We start from the raw sequence: 23,686 nt of genomic DNA, 5'->3' as shown, positions 1-23,686 counted from the left end.
GCAGAAATACTTCTGATGCACGTTCCCATGCAAATCCTCTTTCTGAGGTTATATGTTTGTAATATTCTCCCTGACACTGGCCATGCTGGAGGGCTAAGATGAGCAGGGAATGCTCTTCAGTTTGTAAATTAACTTTCTGCTTGATGGAGCGATCCAGCCAGCCAAGACCAGGCAAGAAATGGCTTTTTCAGAAAATGAAACAATATCTACAATAAGCTTGTAGCTCTGAGTACACACATGGGAACTAAAAGATGTCTTTGTACCTCAGTTGATGTAAATAAAATTTCTTTCCCCCTTGCTTGGATACAGAGAGCTGTAGGCCATAATGTTTCACACACTTGCTTCCCATTCTCTGCAGTGTCTCCTCTTTTTACAGAACTATGAAAATGAGACCTCTGGAACCCTAAAGTTAGGAGTTAATTTCAGTGGCTGGAATTTGTTATAATTTTCATGGCACTGAGAGAAAAGCTGGAGTAGAATGTGCAAAAGTGAAATGAAATATTCTTTGCTGGGTATAGTCATTGATGGAATAAAAATTGTTCAGCCAAACAAAAAATCTGTCTGCTAGTCTCAGAGCTAAATTTTGATTGCCTACCCATTGTGCTCTGGCTGTGTTCACAAGAATTGAAAGATACACAAGAAAAATTTACTTCACTTTCAGAATAACAAAGATTATCCATGCTTTTTCCATGGGATTCTAGTCCCCGGTGGAGACTCGACAGGCATCCTGTCTTGACTCCAGGAAACACTGGCTTAGAGTCACAGGGCTCTGTATGATATTTTCATTGCCATGATTTCCCCATCCTGATACACAGAGTGAAATAACTGAAAGTCAGGAAAGGAGCCAGAGGGGGCTGCACAAATGCTCAGTGACGGCAGCTGATCTTTATTTTAGAAATACTCTAAAAAGGTCAAGGGACTTCTGGTCAAGCTGGTGTTTTTTTCTTTTTGCTTGTTCACAGAACACCCTGCAGAATCCCTTTGTGCAGGTTTTTATCAAGCTGATGGTGGATTTGGATGCAGCTGAACTGCTGAGGCAGATAAATGAACTGGGTAAGTTGGTCCACATGTGCAGCCCTCTTATTGGCACTTCGTGTCTGGGAGCTCCAGATTCACCAAACTGGAGCCATCCTCTGGTACTGCTCTCTTCTGGCCAGTGTTGGATGCGTTAGTGCAGGGCAATCTCAGGTGGGATTCAAAAATCTTGTGGCCTATGGGAAAAGACTCTTAGAAAGCAAAGAGTTTGTATCAAGGCATGTTTCTCAAGAGAGCTGAATGGACAGTAGGATGTGTATCTCCGCAGCTGAGTGTGGCCACTGGAGGACACTGTTTAGCCGTAATTATCACTTCAAATGAGCTGCCTCGGACTGTGCTGGGAAACCTTGCGAGGGGCTCACTTGCATTCCATGAAGGTTTAACTTAAAAGTTTTCAGGAACAGAAAAGTGAGGGATCAGCAAAGCTGGCCAGGCTGATGAAGGCATCATTACAAGAGATGCTCTGCAGGAATTTGCTGTTCCCTGGTAGTCCTGCCTGGTCCTTCGAGGTGAGAGCTGCCAATCTGCACTGTGTTGATCATTAGCTAACAACTGTGGTGGTTACATCCCTTCTTAGTGCACAACATAATGATCACAGTCACTTCCTAGCTGGTCTTACTGTCCCTACACCCTTTTTCAATGAGTGGCCTTATAGGTCAACATAAATCTGGGGTCAGACAGGAAACGCCACCGTAAAACAACAGTATTTGTAGCCTGTTGCAGCAAGAAGGATAATTATATACTGTTCATGATGACCCCTGTTATTTCATGAGTAGCATCTCCTGTCTTAACTTGCCATAAAATCGTGGTGCCTGCAACAGCTGTTCCCTATTAGTTACACTGCATTATGCAGTCACCTTCTAAACAAGCCAGGAAACAGCAGCTTCTTTATTAAACAACATTATCAAGTTTAGCACACACACCAGCACAACAGGCATTACTTTTCCTTGATGCACCTGGATAAAGCACATTCTCCCCTGAGACAGAGCAGCTCAACAGACAAGCTGATTACATCAGTACTCATAAGATGTGGAATAAATGGTGAGCATCATATGCAAGTCTAAGACCTTAGCAGGTTAGTAGCAACTTCTGATTTGGGATGGCTATCACATCTCAGTGCTGGCATCCTCCCAAAGGCAAACTCACAAGAATATTACAAATGATTAACATAAAAATTGGGTCAACAGTGTGCCTTCATTGCACTGCTAAGTGCAGAAATGTATTTTACACTTAATGTTTAATATAATGTGTTTCTAGTGTCGTTGTTAGCGTAAAGAGCAGAATGATGGAGATTTTTTTGCTATGTGTAGTGATGCTACTGGTTTTGTGTTGTTTTTTTTTTCAGATAATATTCGGCTGGAATTACAGCACAACACTGACATTGTTGATCAGCTGAATACATTAGCTACCCTTGCTGTAAATGTGTCCTCCTGTGTCTCATTTAATCGCATTCAGGCAGTCGGAACCTTAGAGGAAATGGAACTGGTGGCTAAAGAGCTCTTTCTGAAGAATGAGCTTTTTGCAAGTATGTGACAGTCTTGGGTCCCCCTGTAAATTAAAGTTAGCCTGGTAGACGGTGGGAGTCTGGCATAATAAGTTTGACTTTCCTACCAGCAACTGTTGTGGTCACAGCTCCCACCACACAGTGATAGCTTCTCACCTGGTGTGTGTGGGACCTGCACACTCAGACCTCCTTATGGCTGTGTTTTATCCTCTCATTTTTATTCCTCCTCTTCTCTTACACCTCCACTGTCTATATAGAAAGCCTTTGGTCAGCTTATGTCCTCTCTTGGTTAATTCTCAGTTTGAACTACACTTCACTGCATTTAGGAGATTTTCATCACAGCTGCCTTGTTTCAGGATCCTTGGGAAAAGGTCCTTTAATTGAGAAGGATGTCACAGAATCATAGAATCATTTGGGTTGGAAAAGACCCCTAAGGCCACGGAGTCCAAATATGCAACAGTTCAACTTACTTGAAGGGTGTAAAGCTCTTGAGATGTTACAGCCAAAAACTGCAATATTAAAATAGGTCTTTTCAGTCATGATTTTAATATTTGTGGGGTTGGATTGCAGGTTCAGATCAGATGGCAGAGAGGCAGGGGGGAATATAGAGTAGGAACTTTAGTAATATGAATGATACCAATGTGTGTTATTTTTTAAAGAATGCCCAGTATCTCCTCAATTAGAATTTAATTGCAAGTCCTGTGACCTGTTAGATTTTATACCTCATAACTGAGGGTAGATGAAAACTTTTTTCCTTTTTTTGGAATTTTAGACCCTGATAATGTTTGTGCCCATAAAAGCAGTTTTCTTCCATGTTTGTCCTGCAATCCATCCTGTGCTTTATAAATATGAAATAATCAGGGAAAATATCCTGGAGAGAAAGTCTTCTATGGTATTGCCTCTACTCAAACAGACATTTTATAGTAACAGAAGTCCTGTCTGTCAAACTGGATCTACAGCATGCCATTTCCTAACAGGAACTTGCAAAGCTTTTTTATTTTTAGATGTCTCAGCTTTGCAGGAATTTGTGTGGGCACAAAAATATGTGTATAGGTCATGAACAGTTTTCAGCATTGCATTGAGAGCCTTTGGTTTTTGAATGCTCAGTGGGAAAAGATTTAAAGGCTCTGGGGGTGTATTTCACACCCAGAATCATTGGTCACATTTGAAAGTACAAGTAGCTGCAGTGATGTATAGTTTCTGCTTCTAGACCCTTGATAAGCAACTGACTTATTTGTGCTTTATCTGTGCAGCAGAGCAATAAAGTGATGGATGGGATTGTAGAAAAGGTTTCTAAAAATGAGGAGTTCCTATGTTATCTGTGCGTACTGCCCCTGTGCTATCAACTGAAAGAAAGCCTTTTCCCATTATTTTCAAGGTATCATTTTCAAGCTGCCTTCAAGCCATAGCAGCCCAGGACACTCAGTTGATGGGAACTTGGTCCTCCCACCTGTGCTCAACTACACCATCCGGATGAGCAGCAGGATCACACAAACCACCAACAGAATAAGGGAACGCATCTGGACTGTGGGCCCTCACAATTCCACCTCACAGAGCCAGATTTACAGCCGGGCATTTATTTATATCCAGGACAGCATTGAAAGAGCCATTATTGAATTACAGACTGGCAAGAATTCAGAGGAAATAGCTGTTCAAGTCCAGGCCATGCCTTATCCCTGCTACAATAAGGATATGTAAGTTTGTGTGGCTTTTGTCTTCGTGCTTTGTGTAAGCTCATCTTGTCTGACTGGTGGAGTTCACCAGCTGTGTGCTGGTCTCCTCAATACCACATTCACAGGGCACAGAAATAATTCTATTTTGTGGGGGGGTTTTTTGGGTTGTTTTTGTTTTGGGTCTTTTTTTTGTTGTTTTTTTGTTTTTTCCAAAAGTCCGAACAAAAGAGGGAATTTTAGGCTCTAGTGTAAACGGTCTCTGTTGCCTAATTTTTTTTTGTTTCAGTTGTCTGTATGTACCTGAATTACCATAGTAACTATAGGTTTTACAGCAGGTAAAATGTGCTGTCCCTCTCTCACTACACATGGTGGAACTGAGAGTGAGGACTTGGGTTACATCTGAGTGTTGGTTTGTCCTGCAGACAGACATTGGTTGTTCTGCAATGTCTTGGCATTGTTTACATGCAGACAACGCAGCACAACTTAGGAAACTTTATTTATTGGGCAAGAAAGAGTTCTGGTGTTTATGACTCTCTTCCTAGAGACTGCTGTCTATCTGTGGTATTTGTTATTCATTCCCATGGTTCTTGGTAATGTCCAGTGTAAAGTGAATAGTTCTGAGTACAGATGCCTCTCAGGTGCTTTAAGAAGGATAAGAGGGGAGGTGAAATTGCATCATTCATCTCTTTGATAATGAGGGAGGGCAGAGATACTTTTGGTGTGCTGAGTTGCCACGGTTAACAGCCTGTGGTAGAGAGCAGTGCAGCCTGAACTGTTTGTGTACCAAAACAAGTTTTGAGAGGTGAACCAGATCAAAAAGATTTGGATCAGCTTCCTTTCCACTCATTTTGGACACATCTGCAGAACTTGCATCTCTGCCAGATGCACTAGAGAGAAGTGAGTTTCTCACAGCTGAGGACCTGCCCCTCTGGCAAGGCAATTTGGGTCTGTGTTCACAGGCTGGCAACATGGTTCTTCCTCAGAGTTATTACCCTGACCACAGCTGGTGGCTGTATCGAGTGGGAAACACACAGGGAAGGGATTTCAGTGTCCATTGGAAACACTGAAGGATGTTCAGCAAATGGTATTGGTAGGTTGGATGGTCACTCTCCCCTGATGTGAGGGACTCCTTTGTACCAAAGGTACAGTCTAGATTGAGGAGTTCTTTCAATTGAAAAGCCTCTGTGTCTCCTACATGTGCTACAAGATTATCTAGGAGCTACAGCAGACCCCTTCATCTGCTGTGTCAGCCTGTCACTTAGGAGACCTGGGGACCTATAATCTCTCTCAATGCAATAGCATCCAGAATGCCTGGAAGTGCACAGGTAGCAGGCATTCAAACCATGTGTCAACTTCTTGCAGCAAATATGTGGATTATTGCTGTGAAATATTTCTGTGCAATAAGTGACTGACTGCTGGAAGCATTCACTATAGTGTTATCCATTTATTTTCTTGTTCTTGGGCTGCTGAGAAGGTATCTTGCCTTCAGGTTTCCCTCCCCAAGTTCAGAGGGACATGACTTTGCTCAATTACTAAAATACCTAAAGGCTTTGGATTTGCATGCAGTAGAAGTCGTGATAAAAGGGCTGTTTATTGATTGTTATCACATCCTGTAGGCAACTGGAGGGAATTTATATACCAGTACACAGGAGGTGTTGGGAAAGGCTGAATTTTTAATGCTCTAGAAATCATGCATAAGGTGATAGCAAAAAGAAAACCTAAAAACCACAATACAAACCCAAACATCAAGGAACTAATAGAGCTACTTTTCGTTGTTCCTTATAAATATGGCTTCAAGTGCATGGAAGCATTTCCTGAAAGCTCTGATCTATGAGAAATTTTCAGCTCTACTGATAAAAAAAAAAATTAAAACCAGATGTAATCATATTAATTTATTATCGTGATTGTACATTAGACTTTTCCCAGGAATAACATTGACTATTCTTGTTAAGCCAGGTTTAGAAATGCAGGATGAAAGCATAAAGCCCTGTAGATACAGAGAAGTGAATATCCTGCTTGCAAAAACTTGCTTTCCAAAAGGATAAGTTTACTCTTGGCCATTATTGCCTATTGTCTGAGCACATTTGGCACAGGAAGAAAGTGAGGAGCCAAGAATTTGGGAAGCCCATGGTGTAGACCTGGATCTGCAATACCTGACACTCTGGGGAGAATCACCTGCATCCAAACTCCAGCACCAAAAAATATCAATCATAACACAATTTGGCCATGATATCTGTTAAGAGAACTGGGAATCATGGCTGGCTGCTGACCAAGTGGGTAAGACCCACTTTAGACAGATAGGAGCTGCTTTTGGCTCACAAGCCATGGTCCTCATGGGAGACTTTAATCACCCTGATATCTGCTAGAGGGACAACACAGCAAAGCACCAGCACTCCAAGAAGTTCCTTGAGTCCATTGATGACAACTTCCTCTTCCAAATGGTAGAGGAACCGACCAGAAAAATAGCTTTGCTGGACTTTGTTCTCACCAAGAGAGATGGGCTGGTTGGTGAGGTCAAAATTAATGGGAGACAAGGCCGCAGTGGCCATGACAATGTAGAGTTCAAGATCCTTAGAGCAGCAAGGAAAGTGCAAAGGAAACTGATGACACTTGACTTTTAAAAGGGCAGACTTCAGTCTCTCTTCAAGGGTCTGCTTCATAGGGTAGAATGGGATAAAGGCCTGGATGAGAAAGGAGCCCAGGAAAGCTGGATCACCTCCAGCATGCCCAGGACCAATGTGTCCCAGTGAAGAGGAAGGCAGGCAGGAGTACCAGGAGGCCAGTGTGGATGAGCAAGGAACTCCTGGACACACTTAGGGATAAAACCAAAGTTTACAGAGGATGGAAGCAAGGACAGATACCCTGGGAGAAGTACAGAGAAGTAATCAGAGAAGCAAGAGATCAGGTTAGGAAAGCAAAAGCAGAGAGAGAATTGTATCTAGCAAGTGGGATTAAGGACAACAGGAAAAATTTCTATGGGTCTGTAAATGATAAGAGTAATACTAGGGAAAATGTGGGCCCAGTCTAAAAGGAAACAGGAGAGCTGGTCACCCAAGATGTAGAGAAGGCCAAGGTACTCAATGAATACTTTGCCTCTGTCTTCACTGGCAAGGTCTCTGGTCACACCCTCCATGTTACCACCAAAGACAGGGACTGGGAAAGGAAGATGCTCCCACTGTAGATGAAGAGCAGGTTTGAGACCACCCAAAGAATGTGAAGGTGAACAAGTCTATGGGACCTGATGGGATTCACCCATGGCTCCTGAATGAACTGACAGATGAATATGGAAAGCCACTGTCCATCATATTTGAAAAGTCATGGCAGTCTGCTGAGGTTCTCACTGACTGGAAAAAGGGAAATATAACCTCCATTTTCAAAAATGGAAAAAAAAAAAGACCCAGAGACTACAGGCTGGTCAGTCTCACCTCTGTTCCTGGCAAGATCATGGAGCAGATCCTCCTGAAGGCTCTGCTAAGGCGAGCAGGTAACAAAGGGGTGACTGGTAACAGCCAACACGGCTTCACGAAGGGCAAGTCCTGCCTGACTCATTTGGTGCCTTTTACAATGGGGTCACAGCCTCAGTGGACCAAGGCAGAGCAACAGACATCATCTACCTGGCCCTGTGCAGAGCATTTGACACTGTCCCACACAACATTCTGATCTCTAAATTGGGACAATACAGATTTGATGGCTGGACCACTTGTTAGATAAGGAACTGGCTGGATGGTCATACCCAAAGTGTTGTGATCAGTGGCTCAGTGTCCAAATGGAGATATGTGATGAGTGACCCTCAAGGGTCAGTACTTGGAGCAGGGCTGTTTAACATCTTTGGTGGCAACATGGACAGTGAAATCAAATGCACTCTCAGCAAGTTTGCTGACAGCACCAAACTGTGTGGTGAAGCCAACACACTGGAGGGAAGGGATGGCATCCAGAGGGAGCTTGACAAGCTCGAGAAGTGGAATCATGCAAACTGTATGAAGTTCCACAAGGCCAAGTATAAGGTTCTGCACATGAGTCAAAGGAATTCCATGTATGAATACAGGTTGGGAGGAGCAAGGATTGCAGATAGTCCTGAGAAGAAGGACTTGGGAAGGACATGGAGGACTTGGGAAACTTAACATGAGCCATCAGTGTGTGCTTGCAGCCCAGAAAGCCAACCGGGTCCTGGGCTGCATCAAAAGAAGCACAGACAGTCAGTCAAGGGAGGTGATTCTCCCCCTCTTGTGCTCTGCTCTTGTGAGACCCCAACTGGAGTACTGTGTCCAGCTCTGGAGTCCCCAGCATAAGAAGGACACAGAGCTCGTGGAAATCTAGTTTCCTAGTGTCCAGCAGAGAGCCACTAAAATGATCAGAGGGCTGGAGCACCTCCCCTATGAAGACAGACTGAAGAAGCTGGGGTTGTTCAGCCCAGAGATGAGGAAGCTCCACAGTGATCTTATAGCAACCTTCCAATATCTGAAGGGGACCTACAAGAAAGCTGGGGTAGGGATTTTTGTGCCAGTCTGTAGTGAGAGGACAAGGGGAAATGGTTTCAAACCTGAAGAGGGGAGATTTAGGTTAGACATTAGGAAGAAGGTGTTTAATTTGAGGGTGGTGAGACACTGGCACAGGTTGCCCAAGGATGTTGTGGCTGCCTCCTCCCTGGAAGTGTTCAAGGCTATGTTGGATGGGGCCTTGAGCAACCTGGTCTACGGGGAGGTGTCCCTGCCCATGCAGGGGGTTGGAACTGGGTGATCTTTAAGGTCCCTTCCAACCCAAACCACTCTATGATTCTATGTTTCAAAATGGGATGCACACCATCAGAGAGCCAGGAGACCCGCATGGCAGACTCTGCTACTGGTAGGGGTGCTGCTGAGTAAAACTTCCAGAATGCATCTAGAAAAAAAAAAAAAAAAAAAAAAATAAAATATGAGCGTGCCTTTTCCTGTGCCAAATTATTATTCTGCAAAAATATACTCTATATAAAGCCTTAATCCCCAGAACATTTTGAATTCAGCTAACACCTGCATTTGCCTTTTACAGGTTCTTAACCAGTGTGACCTACTCTCTTCCATTTGCTCTGATGGCTGCCTGGGTGCTGTTTATAGCTGATTTTGTTAAAACACTTGTTCAAGAGAAAGATCTGAGGCTTTATGAGGTATGGTGAAACTTCCTGGGGCATGCAAAATTATAAACAGATTTTCCTTATTAATGGATTTTATGTCTCATGTGCAATATTAAATGGAGCAAAACAAGCATTTAGGAAAATAATATTCCAAATATCTATTGTTGACCTGCAATGTTTGAATTCTGACATTGCAATGAAGCTCAGAACCATAGAAAAGCAGAGCACCTGACTTTCAAGTGGGGGGAAAACTGCATTGTAGCTCTGAAATTGTTATACTTAATATTTCAGAAGGTGCTACATATTACAATAGCTCTTCTGAAAGAATTCTTCATTCAGGTTGCCTATTGGAAAAGAAATGGCATTGAGACATAGAGAATTCACTAAATTAACTCAGGTTTTCAGTCTGAAGTCAACAGAGAGGAGCAGCAAAGAACTTCTGTAGAACCAAGCTTCAGCAAGCAACAAAAGCACAAGGAGATTTTTATTTTTTTATCAGGTACCATGGAAACAGATACTGATTCACCAAAAAACATTTCCAAGAAAGGGCACGATTTGTGTGAACTGTGATGAGATTGAAAATGAGTGATTATCTGACAAGCTCCCTGCTCTAGTCTAGGAAACCCAGTTCCACTATTTCTAATAACAGGGTGTCAGTAATCTTTTTAGGTATATAGTAATCTACAGCAAGACACTAGCCCCTGTAGTTTCTTTTGGATTTAGCAATACAAACTTACAGTTTTATAAAAGTCTTGTGGTCTTGATCATCAGCTAATAAAAATTAATATTTTTTCCCTACATCCATGTTAATTTAACTATAATTTGTTGTCTCACGGGAGTATAAGGAATGGTTTGGTTTACAAAGGTACTTAAAAGTCTTTACACTTAAATCGTTGGGTCTATTAACATTATTTTAAAAAATAACCAAAATGCTTCATAGAAATTACAAATCTAAGGCTGGAAGCTGCTTTGGAACTTGTGGACTGCAACACTTTGTACTTGCAGATCCTGCCTGTGCTCTTCTTTTCCAACAGAAAATTTTGTTTTGCAAATCAAAGGCATTCCAGATACATGAGTGCGTGGTTTCTCCCTGGTTATCAACATGCAGTATGCCAATATATGAAAATACATGTTTTGGTTGCATATCCTGTCCAGAAACTAGTAAAAAGAATCAGTTCAGTATCAGCAGGAAGGCTTAATGAACGGTTGTCATTCATCATTCCTTTTTTCATCTTTCTCTCTGTAGTACATGAAAATGATGGGTGTTAATGCCAGCAGCCATTTCATCGCCTGGTTCATAGAATGTGCCATCTTCCTTCTAATTACTGTCACCTTCCTCATCATTGTTCTAAAAGTGGGTGACATCCTTCCCAAAACAAACACGATGCTTCTGTTCCTGTACCTTATGGACTACAGCCTGTCCATCATAGCCATGAGCTACTTCATCAGTGTTTTCTTCAATAACACCAACATAGCAGCCTTGGTGGGCAGCCTGGTGTACATCCTCACCTTCTTCCCCTTCATCGTGTTGCTTGTCATAGAGAATCATTTGAGCTTCTCTGTGAAGAGCCTGCTGGTAAGTTCCACTTCTCAATTACAGGGACCATGTGTGTGGGAGCAGACACTCATCTTCAATAAACTTCAGCTCTCATAGCTTGTCACAAATATAAGTGAGGTGGGTGCCTTTCTAGGGCCCACCAGTGGGTGTTGCATGACAGGAGAGTTGGCCACAGCCTGTTGGAGGGAGACTTGGAATTATTTGTGTCCTATGACTGAAAGCAATACGTGTGGAATATTACTGAGTTCCCACCTGCCAGCTAAGTCAGAGTAGTCTGAGATTCATACTTTGCCCTTTTAAGTTGCAAAACAAAATAGCTTACTTTCAACCACCATGCGAAATGAGGCTGTCTCAGTAAGGACTGTAGGTAGCAGGGCAATGCAGGAGACTCTTCATTCCTGGCTCTAATCATCCTTTAGCCCTGGCAGTAGATGCAAATCCTTGCATCTTACTAAGGATAGAAATAGGTAGGTGTTAGATTCCAGAAGCCAGACCTGTTTTCTTTGACTCACCAAATGCAGGAAAGATTTGTTAATGCAAGCAGTTAAATTATTAACCACATGGCAGGTAATTCAGCAGTACACATGGCTGTATTTCATTCAGTAGGCTAAAACAAAGCCCTTTGTGAGGGAGGATGTTGGGTCCTGGGTTTGGAAGGCAAAGACAGGCAGGATCTAAGGACACATTGCAGCCCATCACCAGAAGCACTGCACGTCATAAGCCTGGTCCAGTGCTCTATGTGAGTGTTGGGAAAAAATAAAACCAAAGCACTCATTTTTCTGGCTACTGGATCAAGTCAATGATGTAACTGATTGGTAGACTGACTTGATTTATCTTTGAGACTAGTTCATAAGTTTTTTGTTTTGATTTTGTTTATTCCACAGAGTCTGTTGTCTCCAACTGCATTCAGTTATGCAAGTCAGTACATTGCTCGGTACGAGGCACAAGGCATAGGTATGTTTACTGTAGACAAAACTTGGCTTTGAGCTCCCCTGTTTTTTACATGTCATGAACTAATTATGGATTCTGTTTGTGTTTTTAAATTCCTTTGTGCAGGTCTGCAGTGGGACAACATGTATAAGTCCCCAATGATAGGAGACAACACTTCCTTTGGCTGGATGTGCTGGCTCATTCTGATAGACTCTTTAATTTACTTCATCCTAGGATGGTATATAAGGAATGTTTTCCCAGGTAAGGATGCAAAGCGTTGGGGCTGGTGCTGTACCATTCTTTTGGAAAACAGTTAATTCAGCACTGACTGATTCCATGGCTCAGGCAGGGAGAGAATCTGCACACACAAGTATCTCTGTTCCTAGATCAAAGGAAGCATGACTTTGTGGATGTCTGAGGTTATTAATGAAACTGAGAGCAAAGGAAAATTAGGGTTCTTCTGTTTATCACATGGACTGGTGTGGACACTGGGAGGGTGTGTTTGCAGTCTGGTGGGTGAACATGAGAATGAAGCATGGTAGCCTGCGTTTGTCAGTTTGAGTGATTTTGTGTTGCGTTACTTATATCACTTGATTTCAAAAAGTAATTCTTGCCTTGGGCAAGAGCCAGTACATTAGTCTTTTGCTTTTCTTCCCCCCTAATGAAGCAGTCCACTTGCATACTGAAATCTACCCAGTGGAAAATGTACAGTACTCCTGCCCTCCAGCTACAAAATCAAGCAGAATAACAAACTAGTGAATGCTTCCTATTGTCTCAATCAGGCAAATTCTCTACCAAGTGTCAGTAATACATTAAGCACATCAGGGAGAGATCTCTCTGGAGATTATTTTTGCTACTTTGAATGTACCCTAATAGTGATACTTCATTGGAAACAGATACCTGAATGTTTCCTTTTCTCCTTGCAGGTCGATATGGCATGGCTGCTCCCTGGTATTTCCCATTGCTTCCATCTTACTGGATCGAATACAACAGTTACCTCCCTTTCTGGAATGAGAAATGCAGAGGCCTTCTCTTCACAAAGCTGATGTTAAAGAAAGAAGCCACCCTCAACAATAAGATATGTATGTGAATGCTAGAAGGGGTAACAATATTAACTTACATTTTAGGTAAACTAAGACCAGTTTGTAAAGGGGCACCATGCTCAGAAATGATCCTTATTTTGTAGTGCAGGAAAAAATGGAAGCTGTTACGTGAATGGAGATTTGGCTCTTAAATTATACTTGTTCTTCCTACTTGATGTGGAAATCCAACATTGATATTTGTATACCTATTTGTGTGTGGTGCAACCGAGCAGTTCTCTTAGATGCATATATTCCACTCAACAATGTTCTATGTAGAAATATATTTGTGTTCATGCAAGAAAATAGAGGTTTTCATCTGGCAAAAGAGACATGTGTTTCTTTGTTCATCTCTTTAAATATTTAGGCTGCAAAATCATGTGATATCACACAGGAAAGCTTGATGATTGTACCTAATTGAAAATAACTCAGCAGTTTTGTTGTATGTCCTCTAATTTTCTGTGCTTCCTAAGTATGAATTGAGTTAGGTGTTCCAAAACATCTAAATATGAGACCTTTTCAAAAGTGATTGATGTTTACTGTGAGGAGTTATTAGAAGCTGCAGAAGTGAAAGGGGGAAATCTCAGAGAGCTCAAAATAATACAGATCCTGGGAAATACTCTCTTCACTAAAAGTTGCACCTGTTTACTGTATTTTGTTTTTAAAAGCTCTGCTTACCTCTGAGGTGAAAAAAATGGCACATACAGCTTCTGTAGTGCAGTAACTGTTCTCTGGCCCTTCTCTTTGGTGTCAAAGGTGCCCCTCCTCCACACTTGGAACCAGAGCCTACTGATCTCACCTTGGGAGTCTCCCTCTGTGCCATAACAAAGGTTTATGGATCTAAAGCTGCAGTGGAAAACCTCAGTCTCAACTTCTATGAAGGGAATATCACTTCCCTGCTGGGACACAACGGAGCTGGGAAAACTACAACTATGTGCGTATCCTTTAAAGCTGCTTTTTTCTTTTTTTTTTTTTTCTACTGTGGGGCACAATTGGGTGAACAAGAGAGCAAGTGGAACAGTGCACTGTTGGAAGACCGAATAGGATGCTTTATTAAGCCAAATCTCTCTTGCAGTTTCATCTTGCTCATGGATGACCTCAGCAGTCCCTTCATCTATTAGAATTAAAGGTTTTTTTCTTCTTAGGAACATACTTTAATCTGGTATGGTTCCCGTAACACATAGCACAGCAGCTGTTCAATTTTATTGTTCCATGACACTTTGGTGCCTGGAGTTAGGTTGTCCTGAAAGCTGTGGGTAGCTTATGCATGCACCAAAGCTGAAGTGATATTAACAAGAAAGCTTAATAAAGTATGTTTCAGCTATACAAACTCATGTGTTGGCTGGGCTGGAATGGCAGTGGGTTAATACACTGACCTTTCAGCCCTTCCAGCCTTGCAATTTATGAATTATTATTTGAGTTGTTAAATAACAGCACTAAAACAGACCTGTAAAATTTGATTTCTTCACTGATATGTGCATCACTCTGAAAGCAACATTAAGCTGATAAATAGAACCTCAGCAGAGCCAGAAATGGTAAGACAGATGTGAGCTTCATCTCAGCTTATTATCAATTCATCTCATATCCTCTTTGCAAAGTGTAGACAAAGGTGACATACAAAAAAGTTTAATGGCTTCTTGAAACTTAGTGAGGGCTTCAAATCCTGAGTAAGGTCACAAGTTACTTCTTTCCTTTTTAATGATGGCTAAAAATCCCAGAAGAGAGAGATGCTATGAGAAGGTGAAGGGCAGTCTGAGATACACCTTCTTCCTTCAGTCTCTGTAGGAGTGCACCAAAAATTAATTACATTTTGCAAGTAGTTATTCTGAGCAGAAGGTGTTTTACTTAGGTCTCTTAGGTATTGCTAGGTAGGTAACTGTTTGCTTGAACTATGTGAAAGTGTTTCCTGCTATGAGGTCTGGAACTCCTCCTCCATTTCTTGTTAATAAAGGCAGTGAAATCAGCCTTCCATGCTCTGATGTGGCTAGTGAGATGAAGATGTAGGTTTTGGTCTCTCTTGTGGCCAGCAATGTGATGCTGTCTAGATACTGGAGGGAAACTTCACAGAATGAAGAGTAACTGCATTATAGGAATTCCCTATGGTTAAACTGGAAGCCAAGGGCATTAATGGGTCTTGATGTACTGGGTATGCAGTGGTCTGACTTAGGGACGGGAAGGCTGAGGAAGAGAAAATACATTTGAAAAGCAGCCAGAGTTCAATGTGTGAGCTTGGTACTTGCTTTCTCATTCCTCACTGGCAGAAGGATGTCCTTTCATGTTAAATGGCCACCACCCTTCCAAAGCATGAACAGACAGCAGAAGCAGCAGTGATCTCTGGCTGGCTTTCTGACTTTGAAAGTGGTGATATGTACAAGACCGTGTGAAAAAATTACTTATGGCTTTCTCCTTGTTCTAACTTCCTTTTCTATTTAATTTTCCCTTTCAGCTCTATTTTGACTGGATTGTTCCCAACATCATCAGGTACTATCTTTGTGTATGGCAAAGACATCAGAACTGACCAAGAAGTTATCAGGAAGAACATGGGGGTGTGTATGCAGCACAACGTTCTCTTTAACTACCTCACCACAAAGGAACACTTACTGCTCTATGGGTACATCAAAGTCCCTCACTGGAATCAACAGGAACTCTACCAAGAAGTGAAGAGGTATAAAAATAACAGGGTTGGAGAAGGGAGAGACTGCAAAGCTTGAATTAATGGTTTTGAGGACTATTGCAGACCGTCTTTAGAGTTCAAATAAAGAAAAAAAAATAAATAAAGAAAGAAAAAAAAAGTTCAAGTAGAGTCTTGGTCTGACTTGAGGAATACATTCAGTGCTGATATCTGTGACTGCAAGAAAATATCTCTTCTAAAGATGGTTTACAAGCTTCTGTGGCAATTCTTTGGAGATGAATGAGAGGCCTAAGGGTCTAGTCCTTGCTGCTTTACAATTTTTCCCAAAAAATTATTTAATCAACCAGTCAGAAAGATGATGTTGGTTTTATTGGTTCTACAGAGAGGTGAAGCAGCCACAGCATCCCAGGGAGTCTTGATCTTGGTGTTCTCTGTTGATGAGGTTGAGCCTTTAACCTTGACTTGTCAGATAAAAACCTTGAGAACATCCTAAAAAAGTGTTCTAAATTAAAATCCCAGTGACTGAGATACAGGGTGCATCATTTCCCTACACTGTGACCATTCAGTAGAGCAGTCCATACTTGAGCAAGTTTTCATTTCCAGTTATGAGTTTTTTTGTTTTTTTCAGATTCCGTTTCTAAAATGTTCCAACCCTTTGGGGGTTGTTTTTTCTTTGTTTTCAAGGACTTTGAAGGAGACTGGATTGTACAGCCATCGTCACAAGCTAGCTGGCTCTCTGTCTGGTGGGATGAAGAGGAAGTTATCTATAGCTATTGCTCTCCTGGGTGGATCAAAGGTGGTGATATTAGATGAACCAACCACAGGAGTGGATCCGTGCTCTCGAAGAAGTATTTGGGAAATTATCTCCAAGAATAAAAAAGGTAGTCTAATGAGACAAGATGCTGCCCCATGGCAAAGCTGGTTTCAGTATCTTTGAACTGTGGGTTTTGGAAACCAAAGTGAATGAACTGTGGGAAGCTGAGATTCTGTGGGCCCTCTGGGTGCATCTTGATTGGTTTTTGTAAATTTACAGTGTCATTTGCAAAGTAACTTTATCATAAAACACAATTTACAATATAGTAACTTTCAGCTTCTCTTTATTGCTGCCTTTAATCCAATTTTACTAATAATTCCTAAAAAGCACAGTTCACTTTCACCTTATATTTTGTCCCCTCATTCAGCATAGCTTTCAACTGCCTTATATAATCATGTGTGTTTATTCTGTGGTGACTAACATCAGCTTTTTGTTTTCCAGGCAGAACCATCATTCTCTCAACACACCACTTGGATGAAGCAGAAGTTCTAAGTGATAGAATTGCCTTCCTAGAGCATGGAGGGCTCAAATGTTGTGGTTCACCATTCTACCTCAAGGAAACATTTGGTGATGGATACCACCTGACACTCACAAAAAAAAAGGTTTGTTTCTGAATTGGTCCTAAACCTGAAGATTTAGATGAGAAACTGTGTCACCCATGTGACAGAAAGGAGGCAGGTCATAGTGTCCTACAAAAATGGAGCGTGCTGCAGAAGGTTCATCTCAGTCTTATATGTCTGCAATGGAATGGTTGTTTCAGTATAATTTCACTTTCATAGAATAACTTATTTCTGTGACCACTTTATGCTCGGGTGAATGTGGGATGTGTTTTGGATTGAAACCCTTGGGTTTGGCCACGTGGATTCAAGAATGTGCTGGACTGTTTCCTTGGACTGCTATTGAGACCATTTTTTCATATAACCCAGCCACTGAGATACCAGGTTGCAGTGCACTCTGCTCTCTGGCTCACTCTGCTTGTCCCATGCCAGAATTCACATGCTTTTTTTATAAATAAATTCCCTTCTTAAAGACAACCTATATGGCCAGTTTTCCAAAACACCAGGAAGCTTAGCTTCAGTCCCTCTACAAAAAGCTCTAACAGACTGACAGAAGTCTGAACTTGAGACTGTCTTATCCCAGGTACATGATACAGTCTTTTTCATCCTCCTTTGCCCCCTGGGCATTAGCTCCCTGTCATGTCCTGCCAGCACAGTCATTGCACCAGGCACAGCTGAGGGCAAGCCTATGTGTAGCTGAGATAGAGCTCTCAGCAGCTCTGTCTCTGGGGGAAGCCATCAAGGCTTGTTCAGACATGCAGACACTGGGAGCTGAGTGGCAGATCCAAGGACAGCAGTGGTGCTAAAGGACTATTGAGGAGCTGGATGTGAGCATGCTGTTGCTTGGTGAGAGATTCTAAGAGAGAATGTGGTACCCACTTCCCTTGAAACAGGGGTAAGCTCTCCAGTGGGGCCACCAGACCAGTCTCTGTGACCTTCTGCAAAACAGGAATGTCAGTGCTCTTTTTGTTTAAGAACAGGATCTCCTTGAGGGTTAAAGGCAAGGCTGGGTGCAGAATGTGAATTCTGGAGTTCAGACAAATAAAGCAGATAGGAAGAATCCATGAATAGTATCTGGCCTGAGGCAAAACGTTCTGCTTGCAAGGAGGAGGGAAATCTGCTCTTGATAGCATTTATTAGAGTGTTGTTGGTAGCTTCTGCACACAGAGTAACATGCAGAATGCCACAGGAGATCTGTCCCTCTTCCAGATTGCTGGCAGTAGAGAGAGAGAAAATGGAAAGCCCTAGTTTTTGTTGAAAAAGAGCATATTTATGCTGGCAACTGAGTTCATGTGTCAGCTCTCTTTTGGCTTGGCTTTTTTTCTTGTACTGGTAACCCCCTAGTCAGTGCAAAGTGACCACTCCAAATGGATCCCAGTATTCCTGTGGACAGAGGGGGAGCTCAGCAAGGTCCTGGAAGGACCACAATGGGCACAGTGCCACCTCTTCTCTTCAAGGGCCAGAAACTCACTTTATTCTCCTTTTCGTATTTGAACTGAAATGTTGCATCCCTGGACTTAGGCCACAGAGTGATTATTCTATGGGACAGGATTTGGACAGGATTTGGACCAAATCCTGTGGTAGAAAGTTTCATCTTGCAGCCCTCTCAATGACCACAGAGTGTTTTTCTTCTTTTTCAGAACATGATAGAGGAGTGTGACACCACAGCAGTGACCTCCTTGATCCAGTCCCACCTTCCAGAGGCTTATCTCAAGGAGGATATTGGTGGAGAGCTTGTGTATGTGCTCCCTCCCTTTAAGTCTACAGTCTCGGGGTCCTACCAGGCACTTCTCAGAGCCCTTGACACTAGCTTGAGTGATCTTCACCTTGGTTGCTACGGGATTTCAAACACAACTGTGGAAGAGGTATGAGCTCAGGATCCCCACAATTTATTGAAATGTTACGGAGATTAACTTCACAGTGCTGTGTTGCTCTGCTTTCTGGGTTAGATGGTGGCATATTTTGGATTGTGAGAGCTGCAGGCTGGGGAAAAAGGGGTTTGGTTGATCCTTTTTTTACACTTTCGAACACGAGTGTGTAGTTACATTCATGAGTCAATACATATACTAATGCACTAATGCAAGTGTACCACTTTCTCACCTTGCCAGTAGCTTTGGCATTTTACCCAGAAAATGAGGTACTGAAGTAAGATTGAAAAGGGAAGGCAATGATGTTTTTCTCTTTGAACTATTCTCCTGGTTTCTGCAAACCTGGGGTTGTCTACAGATGGAGTCAGCAGGGAGGGAGTTAGAAAGCCATCTGAATTATGAACTTCAGCATGAATGCTGTACTGCACAAGTGAGTCACATGGTGCATCTTGGAGTAACCCAGTCACCTTTCTGCCCATGAAAAATCTTGGGTCAAATAAAGATGAACATTTAGTTGCATCAGAAACAAAAAGTAATTTTAAGTGGTGGGCAGTGATGACCTTTGTGTTGCAGAAAGGAGGGAGGAGGTTGTTACCTTTCTGCTCAGAAATTCTTGCTTGCTTTAAAGGTGTTTCCCCAAGAGAGCAAGAATGAGTTATGCAGGCATGTACCATGTGTGGCTCAGGTGCCATGACTCTGCACACTATCAGGATGGAGGCAGCCAGGATTGGCAGAGAATAGAGGGGAAAATATCCCAGGGAAACAGCTCTCCTTGTTTCTTCACTGCTGCTGTGCAGGAAGAGCTGCCTGCACGTGGCTCACTGTGGGGATGTGGTTGGAGTAGATTTATGTAGGACTGAGCTGAAATGCAGCTTCCTTTACACCTTCTCATTAGGACAAAGTAAGTTCAGGGGGCAGCTGAAAAGGTTTAAGTTTCCACTGCTGCAGCAGGAGAGAGACAAGAGTTGACAAGGAGCTAGACAACAGGAATTTTGTACTGAAATAGAAGTTGCTTTCACATGCAGAGGGAACAGAAAGAGGATTGTAATGCACAATTGCCACACCAAATACAGCTACAAAGTAGGAGAGTGGTCTCTGGTTATTGTTTTGGTAAAGGGAGTCATTTGGACCAATTTTGCTTCATATTTTCTTGCTCTATAGGTGTTTCTCAATCTGACAAAAGAGCTTGGGAAGGACCAGCAAGAAGATGCTGAACTGCCCCAACAGCTGCCTGGAGCCAGCGGTCAAATTGGCAGTGATGAAATGTCTATGAGCACAGATACCTTCACAGAAAGAGATGGTACTAAATTACCTCCAGGTTTTATTCACATTTGTTGCAGGTGCAAACAGTGACAGATGGGCTGATTTGAGCTCCCTGTCCTTTTTCTTTGTTGAAAACCACATTTCTCACCCAACCAGGAATCAAAAAACAAATAAATCACTAGAAGTACATCACTCAACAGTGGTTTAGAGCCACTGGCTTGGAATAGTATGAATCACAGAATAAATTACAGAGGGGTTTTGTTTGCATCCATCTGCCTTTAAATTGATCCAGGTTGTAATCTAATGAAATCGAGTGTGGAGGTGAAAGAGTGAATGTAAACCTCTACAAGTAATTGCTGTAATTGATGTTGAGGATTATTTCTACATAACTGGTAGAACTGGAGGGAAACTTTGTGGAAACTCCTGAGCCTGCTGCAAAACAGCACAACTATGAGCTAGGTCCTTCTTGCTGCTTTTTGCTGTCTCCCAGCCATTGCAGAATGGTAGAAGAGCTCAAAGGGACAGACAGTGGGATAAATTCATGTCTGGAAGAGAATCAAGCTACATCAGTATCTCTGAGGTTTTGAGAGCTGCAAAAGGTGGCACGGCCCCAGAATTGAGCAAATACCTGGTTGAAATGCTTTCTTGCAACAGAAATGTTTTTTGTGCTTATAAATATATTATTTATAGGTAGGGAAGCATCCAAGGGACAACGTAGTTGTGTTTTTATAATTGCTTCTCAAAACTGACCTGCACTGTACGTTTTACTGTAAACAGTCATTCATATGTTTAGATGTTTTGTGTCACCACTAATGAGAGTACTGAAAAAGGGTTTGCTTCATGTTGTATTTTATAGGTTAGTATAAAATATATATAATAATATATAGAGGAATATATATATACTATACATTACATATATATATAACATATATATATATATATATAACATATATATATTAGAGAGAGTTAATATAAAGAGGAATAGACTCCACAAGGTTTGGTTCTGCTTTTAGTACACCACAACCCTGTCCATGCAAAAGATCAGATTGTTTATGTGCCTTGGTTTTGTATTTCAGGATTCATTCACTTTCAGTTAATTTACTCACAATTTCTCTGAAATTCTAAGTTCTTTCTAAATTCTGAAAAGTTTTGGTTTGCTAATAAAAAAGAATAATATGTTTCCCCTGTAAGTTGCATCCGGGTAGGTAGGATGTGAATAATTTCTTGCACCTGGAAACCTGTGTTCCTCTTGCAAAATCTTAAAATAAATTCACTACATATACACATTTTAAATTAAGCAAAAAAACTTGTATTACATGAGCTTAAGACTCAAGAGCCAAAATCTGAGTCCTGACCTTGCATATGTTCAAACTGAATAGTTTTGGTTTGCCATCTGTCAAGGAGTGCAGGAAGGTAAATACACTCTTGAGGCACTATAACCATCAATCTTCCCTGCATTTCACAAACACCGATCCATGACAAAGTGTGTTCTGCTTTGGTACCCAGACCAGCTCCTGATCAGATCAAAAACCCTTCAGGGTTTGCCACTGCTGCTTAAGAAGACATCAGCTTTGTTCATTAAGAGATTCCACCATACCCGGCGGGATGTCAGAGGCTTCATTGCTCAGGTCATCCTCCCAGTCCTCTTTGTGATGGCTGCAATGGGACTTGGGACACTGAGAACCAAGGAGACCGAATATCCCGAACTGATTCTCTCCCCCTCTCTGTATGGCACATCCGACCAGGCAGACTTCTTTGGGTGAGTGATATTCTTTGTGATCCTTAAACCCATTTGTTTATAAAAAGCCAGTTCTAACATCAAGATTATTTCTAAGAAGAGCCAGTGGAAAAGTGCTGGGCAGGTAAAATGTCATTAAGTTATCTCTGTAGTTATGCTGCACAGGTAACGTGTAGAAATCCTGTTCCTAAGGGGTTGCCGGGGGAAATGGCTGGGCTCAGAGCAGCAGTCAGAAAGCTTCAGATGTTAAAACAACCTCTCCATTGAAATTAACTTAAATATATGAAGAATATTCTTTGTGTTTTCCATTGAAGTTCTTTGGCTCTGTGAAAGCCATACTATTCCACAACGATTTTCTCCATACATTTTTTCCCTGGATGAGAAACAGAGGTCCCCACACCAAATGTCTCCACCACTACAACTCTGGGATTAATTTCTATCCCTTTTGTGAGCTGTCTATGTCACCCTCCTCTCTGTCACTGCTGGACATGCTCTCCTGCCTAGGCCCCACTGGTCAAAGACATGCAGTCATCTGAAGAGCATATGCTTTTGCAGTGTGATTAAGGCACCACCAATTGTGCTTAAAAACCTAAGTACCAAAATAATTATAATTGGTATCATTTTGATGTCATTCTTTGAGCTGTTGTCTTTCTCCAGTGCTTCTGCTTTAATTCAGAAATACAAAACTCAGCCCTAAAGCAAACATGTCTGCTCTTAGGTGTTCTTTTCCAGCACTGCTCATGCCTTTACATTTCAGTACTGTTAGATGAGGGAACACTGAGTCCTCTGTTACTGATGTTTTCTGCTTCTCCTGGTGGATCGTTGCTGGATAGCTGGGTCAGAACAAAGAAGAGTCATTCCTGAATGACCAAAACCAAACTGACTTCACAGATGAGAGAGCTGACTGAGACAAGACTGGAAGCAATGCCTGATAATTGCATCAGGAACCAGAATCTTCATTGTCCAGAAGTTCATCATTATCTTGCTTAGGTCTAGAGGCAGCAGATCACTTTAGTAGGTGTGCAGCTCTAATCAAGAAGCTCAGGAATGAGCTTTTAAACCTGTGTGACTCACGTCCTCATGTACCATGCTCATGTACTGCATGTACTTAAGTGGTTTTCAGGGCTAGCACCACAAATAGCTGTTTATTTAGCATCTCAAATAAATCCAGTTTTCCTCTGCTCAGTGGTAGGTGGAAATACTCTGAACATTTTTCTGAGGACCTGCTTTCTAAATTATATCATATCTAAATGGTTTTGTTTTCTCCTTTCTTTGTTAAATCTTAGGAATTTTAATGAAACAACAGAATCTTTAGTCACTTCAATGCTTGCTTTCCCTGGAACAGATAACACATGCATGAATGAAAGCAATTCGTAAGTAGTTTTTTGTTTTCTACAATTTAAATTCAAAATACAAGAGAACTGATGTAACACTGTTTAGCCATTTAGACCTTAATAACCTGCAGAATTTTTTAATATATTGGTGTCACATACAGAGGAAAAAAAAATCTCTCTTGCCTCTCTTCAGATTGACTTGCAGACTCTTCCAGCTTGTTAGATGCCTAACTGGCCTTTTGCAGGCAGGCTCAAGCTTGTGCTGCTCACAGGTGTGAGGTGGCAGGATGCAAGTCAGTTCTGAGCAGGGAGCTGTGTAGCCATGATCAGTGTGAAGCAGATTTCAGCCCTGCTGAGGGCATACGTGGCTCTCATGCAGCTTGAAGTGAAGGCTTTTATGTCTGACAGCACAGAAATGTAGATATTCTTGAAGACAGGAAACTGTACTCTATTTTAAGTTGGAGACTGGGACTCCCATACAGTTCTAGGACCTTGACACTGGTGGTCTTTGCTCCAAGAACTCCAAGTGGACTCCTTTGTTACTATTAGTAAGGGAGCAGCTTTGGTGGTGGAAAGGATGCCAGGGTGAGAGCA

The 23,686-nt window shown here is 41.9% G+C and overlaps 1 protein-coding gene across 1 annotated transcript in view; it reads left to right on the top strand.

The window, feature by feature from the left end:
* The window catches only part of ABCA12 (ATP binding cassette subfamily A member 12), an 88,055-nt gene that overhangs the window by 42,115 nt on the left and 22,254 nt on the right, over nucleotides 1-23,686 (top strand). Inside the window, exons 21-36 of the mRNA XM_071746905.1 lie at nucleotides 963-1,053; nucleotides 2,381-2,560; nucleotides 3,918-4,233; nucleotides 9,238-9,352; nucleotides 10,566-10,895; nucleotides 11,762-11,831; nucleotides 11,934-12,068; nucleotides 12,734-12,889; nucleotides 13,643-13,820; nucleotides 15,333-15,551; nucleotides 16,203-16,399; nucleotides 16,774-16,934; nucleotides 18,530-18,754; nucleotides 19,919-20,057; nucleotides 21,527-21,779; nucleotides 23,045-23,131. Coding sequence (XP_071603006.1) covers nucleotides 963-1,053; nucleotides 2,381-2,560; nucleotides 3,918-4,233; nucleotides 9,238-9,352; nucleotides 10,566-10,895; nucleotides 11,762-11,831; nucleotides 11,934-12,068; nucleotides 12,734-12,889; nucleotides 13,643-13,820; nucleotides 15,333-15,551; nucleotides 16,203-16,399; nucleotides 16,774-16,934; nucleotides 18,530-18,754; nucleotides 19,919-20,057; nucleotides 21,527-21,779; nucleotides 23,045-23,131 — 2,852 coding nt within the window. The remainder of the gene's footprint in view (nucleotides 1-962; nucleotides 1,054-2,380; nucleotides 2,561-3,917; nucleotides 4,234-9,237; nucleotides 9,353-10,565; nucleotides 10,896-11,761; nucleotides 11,832-11,933; nucleotides 12,069-12,733; nucleotides 12,890-13,642; nucleotides 13,821-15,332; nucleotides 15,552-16,202; nucleotides 16,400-16,773; nucleotides 16,935-18,529; nucleotides 18,755-19,918; nucleotides 20,058-21,526; nucleotides 21,780-23,044; nucleotides 23,132-23,686) is intronic.

Source organism: Heliangelus exortis, chromosome 6 (genome assembly GCF_036169615.1).
Source record: "Heliangelus exortis chromosome 6, bHelExo1.hap1, whole genome shotgun sequence".
Classification (NCBI taxonomy): Eukaryota; Metazoa; Chordata; class Aves; order Apodiformes; family Trochilidae; genus Heliangelus; species Heliangelus exortis.
The sequence above is the reverse complement of the archived record's forward strand: the minus strand, read 5'-3'. Positions and strand labels throughout refer to the sequence as shown.